This window comes from Erythrolamprus reginae, chromosome 2, assembly GCF_031021105.1.
Source record: "Erythrolamprus reginae isolate rEryReg1 chromosome 2, rEryReg1.hap1, whole genome shotgun sequence".
Taxonomy (NCBI): Eukaryota; Metazoa; Chordata; class Lepidosauria; order Squamata; family Dipsadidae; genus Erythrolamprus; species Erythrolamprus reginae.
In genome coordinates, this window is record NC_091951.1 from 46,245,134 (window position 1) to 46,259,420 (window position 14,287).

A 14,287-nucleotide genomic window follows, 5' to 3' on the forward strand; every position below is an offset into this window, starting at 1 on the left:
ATTTGTTGCAAGCAATTTGTGTCTGATTAATCTTCCTTAATAGCATTACAATCTTAGTAGCTGAAGACAATGCTGTAGATTTAAAGTGTCTGAGCCCTAGCAAAAGTTTTTGCATCTCAGTATGAAAAAATATAAGGCACAATGATAGAATGAAACGTAGCCTGGTAGTGGTAACTGGAGAAAGAACTGAATGTTCTTGCAAGCACTAATTAAACATTAGCCATCAATATGGTGCAACTATTAAAAAGACAGGTGTAATCTTTGAATTTATTAATAAGTAAGTACATAGACCCTAAATCATAGGAAGTAGTGGAGCTAGGTTCTAGCTCTCATCAGTTCTTATTTGGAATATTTAGACACTAGTGTTCATCAAGAGTACTGATAAGTTCAAAAAAGGGGCTACTGCTGAGTCTGAAAACCAGATCTTTGAAGATGTATGAATTTTTTATCCAAAAGAGATATATGACTGAGTGACAATATAATAGCAGTCTTCAAAGAAGACTGTCATCTAGAAGAGGAAGTAGCTTTGTTCTCCATTGTCTCAGAAATAAGGACTGGAGCCAGTGGATAAAAAGTATTAAAAAAGAGGTTTGGGAACTTCCTGTGGGAATGCGTAGAACAGCCAGCGGAACAAGATGGTTGGTTGGTTGAATATATATTTTTATGCTGCCTATCTTCTTTCTGCACCTTATGATAAAGCTAAAAGACAGTTTTTTGTTTATACAACAATATCTGATTCTATTTCTCAGATTATCAGAAATCTTTGTAAAGTTACATACAGTGTCTACTGAATTCAGTAAAGTACTAGTTGATTAAAATTAGAATATTAATGTGTTGTGTCAAAAAACCCTTTTAACATTCACACATTTTTTCTTCACTCTTGTTAAAGTGATGACACAAGCATAATTCTGATTATTTTTGAAACATGATGACATTTGGCACATAGTGCTGTACTAAATTTGCTTTAGTTACATGGATCTGATATTTTTAACCATTCTTTAAATAAATAAAGCAGAATTGTAAATCATATTTTCTCATGGGAGAGACAAATTTCTATGTAAAAGCATGTTCAGAAATGATCCTTCTGTGGAAAGATTTGGAATAATATAAAAAACATGGTTTCTTTCTGCTGCACTTTAATTACACTGGAAACAGGGATGCTCCAAAGATCAGTTCTTATTTTCAGCTATGTTTTAACATTTTAAACTATAGAATATGTTAAATGTAATCCTAAATGGTGCTGTTAGATGACAACTTGCTGAGACAATATTTGAGATGAACCAACATTAACTAGGCTTAAACATAAACTTTACCTGTGCTCCATAATATTCACTTCCAATGCTTGAGGTTTAGGACAACTTGCCATGGATAACTCACCATGGCAATCTTGCCATCATCATTTCACCATAGGACAGCTTACTACGGAATAATCCATGCAAGAGTTATCTGCTGCTGTTTCCAAAACTGTATTTCTGAAACTTAGTGAAAATCATTAATGATTTTTTTACTGAGAAACTAAGGAAACTTAATATGTTATCTCTTGAATAAACACAGGAAACTTAAAAGAAAAAAAGACATGTCATCTCAAGGAAGAAAGGATTCAAAATTCTAATCCTTTCCAGGTCAATGACATTTTATTACTCTTCTGCTTTCTACAGCTCTTGGTCATCTTTAAAGTGAGTGTGGATTTATATCCTACCTTTATTTTGTCTAGTTGACATATTGGTACATAATGCTCCTGCCTCTTATTTTCTCCACAATAACTGGGGGCTCGGGCAGAAAGAAAATGATTGGCCCAAAGTCATCAGCTTGTTTTCATGCCTAAAGAAAGGTCATGTGCTTCCACTTTCTAATTCAGGCACTTTAAGCACTACATCAAAATGGCCCTCCTTTATTCAAATACAGTGATACCTTGTCTTACAAACTTAATTGGTTCCGGGACAAGGTTCTTAAGGTGAAAAGTTTGTAAGACAAAACAATGTTTCCCATAGGAATCAATGGAAAAGCGATTAATGCGTGCAAGCCCAAAATTCACCCCCTTTCCCAGCCGAAGCGCCCGTTTTTGCACTGCTGGGATTCCCCTGAGGCTCCCCTCCATGAGAAACCCCACCTCCGGACTTCTGTGTTTTTGCGATGCTGCAAGGGAATCCCAGCATCGCAAAAACAAGTGCTTCGCTGGCAATGGAAGTCCAGAGGCGGGGCATCCCAGCGGCGGCGGTGGGTTTGTAAGGTGAAAATAGTTTGTAAGAAGAGGCAAAAAAATCTTAAACCCCAGGTTTGTATCTTGAAAAGTTTGTATGACGAGGCGTTTGTAAGACGAGGTATCACTGTACCATATTAAGCGTTTTTGTAGATGGCAAAAATAAAAGCATAATGCTAGGTTTATTTCAGCACAATCTGTTTCTAGTAATGAAAATCCTTGATTTTACCTGTGTTTTCTTTTTGGTTTTTAAACTAAATGTTGTTGATACTCGTTTATTGTTTAATGCATAAATGCATTTCAATAGTAGAACATTCACTTTACAAGTCTTAAGAAGTGTAGAGATGTAAATATTAATGCAGTTTTCAAAACTCTGACATATATGCTATAAGTGATAGTCTCTTTTTTTTTACTATCTTTAAAAATTGCTATGTAAATTATGCTTGGTAGACTGACTTGTACTTACACTAGCCTTATATCATGTAGTGCTTGAAAGAGAGATGAGTGTAATAGGTGGAAGCAACAATTAACAAAAGTTCACTATGCTTTAGGTAGCCTTTCCAGCTCAACAAATATGGGTTGTATTTAAAGGACTTTCAGAATTATAAAAACATCCTATTTCACATGCATGACAGCTTCTTGCATCAGAGATATCTGCTTCAAACTCAAAATGAAGTGCTGCAAATTTAAAGTGATCCAAATTTGATACACTTTACACAATCAGTTTTCTGCTCCAAAATAAGTGGTGGGTTCCTCCTGGTTAGGACTGGTTCTATAGATAGTAACTTGGTGACTTAGGTTGTTGGAACTGGCAGCGACCCAGGTCTGTCACGCTCCCGAGCCGCTTTTCTCAGCGGCGCTGTAGGTGCTGCCATCTTTGTTTTAGCATTGCGCATGCGCAGAGCACGTCTCTGAACGAACTGGCAGTGAAGAAAACCGGAACCCATCCCTGTCCAAAATATGTTACGTATAAAGCAGTACAAAGAAACATTACCTATCTTTATTTCGACAGTCAGGTAAATAGCATTTCTGTAATTTATCTATCTATCTATCTATCTATCTATCTATCTATCTATCTATCTATCTATCTATCTATTTATTTGAGTTGAAAAGGACCTTGCAACTTCTCCAACTGCATCTTTTTAAAGGCTTTTTACATGAAATATTTAAACAACTAGAATATGTTGCTGGAAACATATTGGTGAATCCTTTACCATTCTGCATGAATATTCAGGGGATTTTTTCCTGATTATTAGCAGTCTTCATTGGTTTTGCTTCTCAGATTTAGTGTTCTGTAGGAGGATAGATGGTATTGAAGGAAAAACTAACTGAAGAGGCTGAAATGTATTTGTTTCATTTGAAGTCTGACTTAGGTTACTAATCCAAATGATATAAAGTCTTAATTTAATACTTCCACAGTATATTTTTGTTGTTTATATCTCTTTCTGGTTGTACAGTATTTTGAAAATAATAATTACACAACCAGAAAATGTTTTGAAAGCTGCACAGGAAAACCTAAAAAGTATAACAGTTAAAAGTAAAACACCACTAACAATTAATTAGTCCTGGCTTGAATTTAATGATACTCTATAGAATTCATTGAAATAAGAAAATATTCATAGACCTTGGAAATATTTGTAATAAAACTATATGAAAGCTTGATTTCATTAAGATATTAAAGATCTCGTGGGATTAAAAAAAATATCAAGGCACCTTCTTTCACCTATGGTGGTTATGTCCAGAGACAAGAAAATACTGGGAAAAAATAAATAATTGGTTGTGTCAAATAACAAATACAAAAATAGAATATACGCCAGAATTTTTTCTATTGGGTATTATGAGAGGTAACTATTCTAAAAATGTAAAATATTTAAGCTTGCATATTACAACAGCTGCAAGGATTGTATTTGCACAGAAGTGGAAAAATCCGCAAATACCTGAAGACAATGAGATCATCAAGAAAATATACGACTGTGCAGAGATGGACAGATTGACAATGGAACTTAATAATTGAAAAGAATAGGACTATTATGAAACCTGGACAAAATGGTACCAATGGACAAAAAAAAGAAAATTAAAAGAAGCATTGAAATAAAACATCAAGAAATCTAAAAGTAATTAGAAGACAATGTCGATAAGAATGTATATACGATGTAGATTCATCTGTAAATATGACTATGTACTTTGAAAAAAAAAGAGGAAAACATTAATAAATATATATATTAAAAGAAAATCATATACTGTACTCTCAAATTGGTCTTGGCTCTTAATTATATAGGGGTAAATCTTCAGGACCTATCCCCACCCTGGCCATCCAGGTTTTCTGATAGTATGACCTTTGACATTGTAATTGAGTCAGTCTGGTTTACTGCTGGCCATCCTCTTCCCTTTTTCAGCATTATAGACTCGTCAAAGAAGTTGGATGTTCACATAATGTATTCAAAATAGAATAATTTGTGTCTGTCCATTTGTGCCTTGAATATAAACTCTAGATCAATATTCCCCCCTATAATCCATTTGTTTATTTTCTTGGCTGTTCATGCTCTCTCAAGAGCCTTCTCCAGCCTTGAAAACATGAATAATCCTGTTTCTTTTTTTCAGTTTCATACAGGAAAACCATTATCTGCACAATTATTTTGTATGTTTAGACACATCCTGACATGTGAATATCCTTTTCAAAGCCTTCACTGCTATCTTGTTAAGTGCCAGCCTGTGGTATATTTCTTGTGTATTTGCTCCTTTACGAACAGGAAAGGAACAAGCAGTTAAGAAATGCACCACAGAATAAAAAGCACCAATCTTAAACGGCATAAGGTATTTACCACTTCAGTATTTTCATTTTCAATTCTAAGGCGGGTTATATATTAAAATGTCGAGTTAGCATTGCAGTGTATCTTCATGCAGCTATAATAATGAAACAAATACATGAAAGATATTAAAGCCATGACATAACATTATGATATGTCAACAATTGCATTGACCCAGTACACTTTTGTTACATTTTATATACTTCATATATACTGTACTCATAGTTTTTTGAGAGTTGTGTAATAATAAAGAAACAAGAACTAAGCTAGCACTAATTTAACAAGCTTCCAAACTGTTTTGCTAATCAATAAAATTTTAAAACAAATATGAAAATGAAATTGAATTATGGAATGATTTTGAAAAGTAATCTTCTGAAGGTAAAAAGAAGAAAAAGAGGTGATGGTGCATGGAGATCTCCAGCAGTTCAATTCTCGTATTATTCCTGCTGCAGTTTTGCCATCTGGTTTACTCACTCCTTTCCTTCCCAGTTCTTATTTTCCTTTTGTCAACATTGGTCAGCTTTCGGAATGCATATTATTTATTTTATTTTATTTTATTTAAATTTATTGGGAAGCTAACTCCAGTAAACAAAGTTTTTAGCAAGTTTAATTGTAAAGTTATGGTGGAGAATATTCCGTAGTTTTTCTCCAAATTTGTGAAAGAAGCAAGTGGATAACAGAATAATAACAAACTTTAAATTTAGTTCCCCTCGTCTAGGAATTACTTTGCTGAATATTCTTTTAAGTTTATTAGTCTTGATGTGTTCAAGAACTTTGTTTACTTGCCTCATTATTTTTTAACCCTTGAAAATTTGAATAGAAAAAAATGATAATGCAAATTATGTAATAATAGAACCAAAGTAATGTGCTAAAATAAGTGCTAAAGTTTAAACAGGTTGTATATTTTTATAATGGCAGTCCATATTTTTTGGAGTATAAGACACACTTATATTTTAGAGAAGGAAAACAAGGAAAAATATATTCTGAACGAAATAGTGTAGTAATATATTATTTAATAAATACCAGTGTAGCAGAATTCTTTTTACAGTCATGTATATATTTTACAACCATATACACTTTTTACAACTATGTACACTTTTTATAATTGAATTGAATTGATTTATTATATTTGTATGCTGCCCCTCTCTGAAGACTCGGGGCGGCATACAACTTCAAACTTGACAGTTTTAAGACTAGTGGACTTCAACTTGGGAAGTCTGCAGAGCATTCCTAGGGTGTGGGGAAATGCCCCCCCCTTTTTTTTTTGCAAAAACGGGGCATGCAAAAACAGTGTGTAAAACGCATCAAAATTTCCACCCTATTTTGGGAGACAAAAAGGTGTGTCTTATACTCCGATATATTTAGATGCATAGCTATCTCCTACAAGTATAAATCTATTTATACATGGACATTTTTTATGGATGACTTTAATTAAGGTATTTTATTTTAAAATCTCTTTTTTTTCTAACTTGCTGCATAATGACATGATGAAAATGAACAGGAAGAAAAATCATTAATGATTCTGTTTGTAATTTAGAATTAGAACAATAGTTCATGTTGATCTGCATTAATTACTGAACTGATAATTAGTTTAAAAAGTAACACTTCTCTTGTATTACATTCAATATCACCTGAGGTGGTTCCTTCTTTCCTTTTTCAGAAGTGATTCTGCTTAAGTTTTGTCATTGGAAAACAATAATAATAATAATAATTAATAATAATTTATTGGATTTGTATGCCGCCCCTCTCCGCAGACCAAACCTACATCCTCATAGCAGAAGAACAAAACTTTAATATTTAGAGGCTTACTGGATTTGTGAGTGAGCTATGGTTTTTTACATATTTGTGGAATTGCCAGTTTATTTCAGATTTTCAGAAATTTACCTTTTCTTATTCTTTCCAAGGCTATTTAGTTCTGGGCAATCTGTCAAGGCTCCAGAGGCTCTTCAGGCGGGGTGGGGGTGCAGGGGTTGTACATTCATGGGTGGGAGGCTTGGGGAGCGCAGGGCACATGCACGCATGCGCACGGGGACCGGGGGGGGGGAGATGTTGCATACATTGCATTATGGGTGTTGGCACACGCTTTTGTCATGCAACAAGAAAAAGGTTAGACATCTCTGGTATAAACTCTCCCGTTATCTTCAAATATTGTGCTAATTTTATTCATATATTGATTGTGTTGATTATGTCTGCTCATAGTATGTGCAATGCTTCGTTTCCCTTTTGTCTGTGTCTAACTCTATATGTTGCTTTCTGGGATGAAAAATAAACTCTTTTTTAAAAAAACAAAATAATCAAATATAAGCTTCGGAAAGGATCTGATTTTAGCCCACATTATTTTATGATTGATAGCTCAGACAACCTCTGTTTAAATATCTGCTGTGAAGGATTCTGACACCTTCTGAGCAGTCTGTTTCATTGATGAACAGCTCTGTTAGGGCATTGTTCCTGATATCTATCTTCTATTCTACTAGTTTTTCTCATCATTCCTATCACCCATTTCCTCCCATGTTGAATGTATGACTGTAACTTGTTGCGTATATCCTAAGATTTTTATTAATATTGCTTCTTCATTGCTTATTTGACCCCTATGACAATCATTAAGTGTTGTATCACATGATTCTTGACAAATGTATATTTTATTTTATGTACGTTGAGAGCATATGCACCAAGACAAATTCCTTGTGTGTCCAATCACACTTGGCCAATAAAATTCTATTCTATTCTATTCTATCCAGTCAACATTTCTGCCCTTTTAATTTAAATTTATCATCTCTTTTCCTCCTTGAAACAACTTTGAACAATTCTTCCTTATCTTGTACCCAATCCCCCCCCCCCCCTTGTGAGTGTTGATAGAATAACAGAAAGGGCAAGGCTTGTTTTCTTTGCAGAAGCACCACAGCCACTATTTTACAGATAGGGATTCCAAGGTTTGTTTTTTGTTTTAAACTAACAGGTTCTACAACCTGAAAAAAAAAATTATAAACTCTTGTTCTACACAATAGCCCTTCAGTTACTTGAAGATAATTATCATGTCTCCCTGTAGTCTTCTCTTCTCCAAGGCTAAAAGTACTTGGAGTCTCCAACTATTTCTCATCCATTTCCCCCTCTAAGCTCATCATCCTGTTTGTTTTCCTTTGGACGTGCTATATTCAGTGTCCTTCCTAAAATGCAGTGCCCAGAATCAAATCCACCCAAACCACTTAGAACCTCTTTTTCCTTCTGTCAGTCTTGACATGGACCTATTGTCAAACGTTCCTATAGCTGTAATTTGGGGGTCCCTAAGCCCCAAGCTGTGTCCACTACTGGGCTGTGGCTTATTCAGAATCAGGCCATGTGAAGAAGCGAGATGCCACACTTGACTTGCATGAATGGCGGGGTAGCACAGCTCAACTTGCATTTCAACTGCATAGCACGTGCATATGTGCTGACCCCCCACTTTCATGGTCTAGTTCCCCTCTCCTGTCCTCCAGCCAGGTCTCCAAGCTGCAAAAGTTGAGGTCCGCTGTTATAATTGATCAACAGCTGTATATATATGTCTTGATATTATAGTTCAAGCTACATTTTTCAATATTTTCTATCCAAACTTTATGGGACACTTTGCAAAATGTTTTGTTTAACTGAAGACATGGGAAATAATTTTACATATATTCAAAAACAAGGTAAATATTACCAAATTGTTACATGGTAGGAATGGAACCAACTTTGGCCCATTAGGATGATCCACTCAAGCTCAAAGTGGTTATTTTTCTTATTGCTAGCTGTTCTTCTGCTACTTTGTTAAAGAAATAGACCAATTTAGAGGCATGTTACACTTTCCCCAAGCAAGGATTTTTGGAGTGTATTCTGTTTATTTGTCTTCTCTACATAGGAAACGTCTGCAATGAATTCTGAGAGCTGAAATCTAAACATTATTAGACTTCATTAGAAGTTTTATTAGATTGAAATCATATACAAGAGAATAAATTTCACAGAATTCAATAGGGCTTAATTCTGCTTGAACATGCCTGGATTCTATTATCTACATAAGGAAATGGAAGTAGAATTGGACTAGCATAAACGTCATCATTAAACTTAGGTTGTATATGGCAAATATACCCTGGAGAGTTCTTTTTTTCTAAAAATTCAAACTCGAATCTAGTTTTGATCAAATACATTTCCTGATAGAAAAGAAATAAGTATTCTCCAGTGTGGTTGTGGGAAACTCCTAGAATGGGATTGACAATATCCTTTCTACCCACAGACTAAGTTATCAAAGTTGTAGCCCCGCCCCATTGCCTCTCTCTTTGGCTCCAGTTTTCGACTCAGTGTAGCCCGAGAGAGGTGCTAAATAAGTATTTTCATGCTCTAGGTTTTGTATCTTTTCTGGAATAATACAATTAACACAGTGTTAAGATGATCTTGAAAAAGCTAAGTAATCAGGAGACTTGAATTGGAGACCCCAGGTTAAGAGGTAAAACTGGGCAACTAACAAAAAATACATTCTGGAAAGCATACATTAGCAAACTTTTCTGAATTATCATCAAGAAAGCTATATAGCTTGTATCCATGAATTCATCAGGAATTGAGTGAAGTCATGCATACTATTAAAGACTAGGAAAACCACTTTTGACACTCACCAAAGCAAACATTTTGCAAAGCTCTTCATGATATGCTTTCAAAATTCCAGATGAGCTTGCTGATCAGGTTTGCAGGCTCTTATTGAGGAAGCAAATTGATTGGTTTAACGTTTTCTGGTCCACGTATTTCCCCTTTCTTTTGCACTTTGTTATTTTAAACTCTACAGTAAATGTAAATTTTATACCCTTGTCCAAAGTCCAAGATATTATTTATTGATGGATGTAAAATATATCTCAGCTTTTCTTTGGGAAAGTTTCAAGAGCAGATCACATTGAAGCAAGTAATTATTAACTTGTATTTTGTTCAGATATTCTTTCAACATAATTTTGGCATAGATCTTCTTTGACTTTTTAAATATATGCTAGGTTCCTGAAATTTTGAATATAAATGTTTGACTTCATTATAAACTATGGGAAGTTCTCATCTTCCAACACATAATTTAGTGACTGTTCAAAATTATAGTGGCAACTGAAAAAATGATTTATGAGTATGACTGCTGCAGCATCCCTACAGTCACATGATGCTTGACAACTGCTTCATATTTATGACAGTTTTTCAGCCTTTGGACAAGCAGAGTCAGTGGGGAAACCAGATATGCTTAACAACCACTTTACTAGCTTAAAAATTGCAATGATTGACTTAACAACTATTGGAAGAAGGGCCATAAACTGGAGCAAAACTCATTTAACAAATGTCTCACTTAGCAACAGAAATTTGGGGCTCAGTTGTGGTTGTAAGTTGAGGGCTATTGTATGCTAAATCATGCCCAAAAAATGCACAGGGAAAATTGTTGGTGCAATGTTTATTTGCTTGGTGCAGATATAGGCATTCCTATTTATTAAAAAAGAACATTATTTTCTTCGTGCTTGACTTTTATATGTGAGATTAATTATTGCTTTTTTTCCGTCTCATGCAAATCGGCAATATAAGTCTCACAAGCAATCCTGTTCCCTATGCTTTCTTTGTCATATGTTGATATAAAATGCTGCAACTGAGAGAACCATTGTATTGCCTTTATTTTGTTTACCTTGGAATAAATCCTGAATAATAGTTAACCAAGTGTCTGAACCATTAAAGTGTTAAGTATTTTACATTATATTTTATGTTATTTGGGTACTTAAAAATGGCACTGACTGGTATATCCATATAGAGTTCTTGCAACCCTAAGTATGACAGCTCTGTTAAAGAATAACAAATATTTCTTTTTCAAGTCTGTGCGGAAGCCTTCAACCCAGATGAAGAGGACGAAGAAACAGAGCCAAGGGTAAGTAAGATTGAACACATTATATTATTTTCTGATGCAAAGAGCAATTTATTTTATCCTATTCCTTGCGTGAAGTTACGAACTAAAGTGATGAATAAAATAGCTGCATTTGTTCTTTATTATGACTTTTGAATGAATACAAAATGATTCTCAAAATTGTTCCTGAAGGCTTTCCAACTGGGTTTTGTTAATTAGTAAAACAGTTGAAGCCAGATTGAAGCCATTCTTACTTCTCAGGCCTTCTTTACTGAAGGAATGTGAAAAGTGTTTCCTGCTACAGTTAAAACATTTTCAAAATGTTTTTCCTAAATATCTTCAGAATTATAACCCCAAACATGTTTAGCCTAAAATGTGTTGATATCTAGATATTTTTTTTTTTAGATAGTTCATCCAAAAACAGATGAGCAGAGATGCAGATTGCAGGAAGCCTGTAAAGATATTCTCATCTTCAAAAGCCTAGATCAGGTAATTAGCTTGACCTTTATTTACTGTTTTAATTTGACTTGAAATTACTGTTTTAATTTCAATTTGAAGATTAGATTAAATTGAGTTACTTATTTATTTCAAAATACAGTAATACCTCATCTTACGAACCTAATTGGTTCTGGAAGTAGGTTCATAAGGCGATAGGTTCGTAAGACGAAACATTGTTTCCCATAGGAAACAATGTAAAAGCGATTAATCTGTGCAAGAAGAAAAAAATACATCGCAAAATGGCGCTCCGCTGGGCGCCGCCGCCCAGCTGTCACCTTTTAAAACAGCCGGGGGGCTTCTCGGCGTTCTCCCAAACCCAAATCCGAACTTTTCGGGTTTGGGAGGCCGCCAAGAAGCGCTGCCGCCCGGCTGTCACCTTCTGAAAACCCGGAAGTTCGGGTTTGGGTTGGGATTCCGGCAGCCGCTGAGAAGCGCCGCCGCCTGGCTGTCACCTTCTGAAACAGCCGCGGGGCTTCTCGGCGTTCTCCTGAACACCGAACCCGGAAGTTCGGGTTCGGGTTCCGGAGGCCGCCGAGAAGCGCCCGGCTGTTTCAGAAGGTTACAGCCGGGTGGCGGCGCTTGCCGGAGCGCCGTTTTTGCGATCAGCGGTGGTGTTTTCGGCCGTTCTGGAGGCTTGAAAGGAGGTGGGGAATCCCAATAGGGAATTCCATAGGCGGAGCTTTGACGTTTCAGAAGGTGACAGCCAGGCGGCGGCGCTTCTCGGTGGCCTCCTGAACCCGAAAAGTTCGGATTCGGGAGAATGCCGAGAAGCCCCCCAGCTCTTTTAAAAGGTGACAGCCGGGCGGCAGTGCCCAGCGGAGCGCCATTTTGCGATCTGCGGTGGGTTCGTAAGCCGAAAAAAGTTCGTAAGAAGAGGCAAAAAATTTCCGAACCCCGGGTTCATATCACGAGGGGTTCGTATCACGAGGCGTTCATATCATGAGGTACCACTGTATTCCTATTTTAGAATATTTAATTTGTAACAATCAATATAAAAAGGAAGAGAGTTCAATATTTAACTTTAATACATCAGTCAGATGAACATGTTTTGACAGAAGATACAGAACAATTAAAACTCAGACCACATGTTTTCTGAATAGTTTTTAATCCCAGAGCTATATTCACACTTAACAACGAACTAAATGGTCACCAACAGTGAGCTCTTAGACAGTATTCTTTGGTTTGTTGTGTAGATGTTGGGTGGTTCAGGTTGGGGAATTTGTGGTGGGTGGGGCATTTTGGGGGGGATTGTGTGTTGGGACTGGTCTTTAGGAGGCATATGAATTTCGTATGGGTATACTGTGTATATACATACAATGACAATAAAGTATTTATTTATTTATTTTATTTAGATACCAAATTTGTAAGGAACTTTACCTTATTTAGAAAGGGGTTACTGATTTGACTAATCTTTCTTGTACATTGTTGCCTAGATGCAGGAATCTGGCTTGTTCCTCTTCAACAAGCCAGAATTATTACCGTATTTTTTGGTGCATAAGACACACCATTTGAATGTTTTTACCCTGTTTTGCATTGCATAGTGTTAAGTTAATATTATCCATATAACAACTGTAACCGGTAAAAAAGTTGGATAAGACCTGTAAACTGTATAAACAAATTGTGATATATGTATCTATAAAACAATAAAAAGATTTGCAAAAAAAAAAAAAAGACACACCGGTATATAAGACGCATCTAGATTTTAGAGGAGGAAAATAAGGAAAACGGTATTCTGAACCAAATGATGTAGTATTATATTGTTTAATAAAGTACCAGTGTAGCAGAATACTTTAAAACCATGTACACTTTTTACAAACTTCAAACCTGACAGTTTCAAGACTTGTGGACTTCAAATCCCAGAATTCCTCCACCTGTCATGCTAGCTCAGGAGTGGGAGTTGAAGTCCACAAGCCTTAAACTTGCCAGGTTTGAAGACCCTTGCACCCCTAAACCCCAACTTGGGGGTCTTCAAGCTTGACAGCTTTAAGGCTAATGGACTACAACTCCCAGAATTCTTCCACCAATCATGCTAGCTCAGGAATGGGAATTGAAGTCCACAAGCCTTAAACTTGCCAGGTATGAAGACCTTGAACCCCTAACACAGGAGTCTTCAAATTTGACAGCTTTATGACTAGTGGACTTCAGCTCCCAGAATTCCTGCTCTAGTCACATTAGATGGGGTAATTAGAAGGCAAAACCAGCCCCATTTTTGTGAAAAACGGGCTGGTTTTCACCCATTTGTTCACAAAAATTGAGGCATTTTTGCCTTCCCCAATCCCCAAGAACTGTCTGCAGGGTCCCCAGACATAGTTCCCTCTAAGCTGAGCAGTGAGCAATCGCTCACTTAAAAATCATCATCAACTCAGAGTTTTCCAAACCTGCCCAGAAGCCGAGAGGGAAAGAGTGAGAGGGAAGGAGAGAGAGGGGAAGAGAGGAAGAGAGAGAAACAGATAGAAAAAAGAGAGGAAGGAAAAGAGAACGAAAAAGAATGGGAGTATGGAAGAGAGAAAGAAAATCAAAATGTAGTTTGAAACTAGCTCAACTATTTAAGTGGCATTTTGATATTGATAGAGTTGCCCTATTATGAGCTCAATGTTATAGACACACAGTACAGTATAGTATTTTATTTTGAAATTCTCTAGGGCAAAACAGGGTGGGTTTTTTGTTTGTTTGTTTGTTTGTTTGTTTGTTTATTTATTTATTTATTTATTTATTTATTTATTTTTTCTGTGCCGCCCAGTCCCAAAGGGACTGCTGCTCAGAAACTATACTTTTCCGCCCACCGCCCCAAAAAATTAGAGGGAACACTGTCCCCAGACCCACCCCCTACCCCCATTTTTGCAAACTAACCCAGGTGAAAAAACGGCCTGCTTTTTGCAAAAATGGAGGCATTTTGCCATTCCCCCAGCCCCCAAGAGCTGT

The 14,287-nt window shown here is 36.2% G+C and overlaps 1 protein-coding gene across 1 annotated transcript in view; it reads left to right on the forward strand.

Moving 5' to 3' along the window:
- The window catches only part of PRKAR2A (protein kinase cAMP-dependent type II regulatory subunit alpha), an 83,614-nt gene that overhangs the window by 40,924 nt on the left and 28,403 nt on the right, over nt 1-14,287 (forward strand). The window contains exons 3-4 of the mRNA XM_070738096.1: nt 10,839-10,891; nt 11,273-11,356. Coding sequence (XP_070594197.1) covers nt 10,839-10,891; nt 11,273-11,356 — 137 coding nt within the window. The remainder of the gene's footprint in view (nt 1-10,838; nt 10,892-11,272; nt 11,357-14,287) is intronic.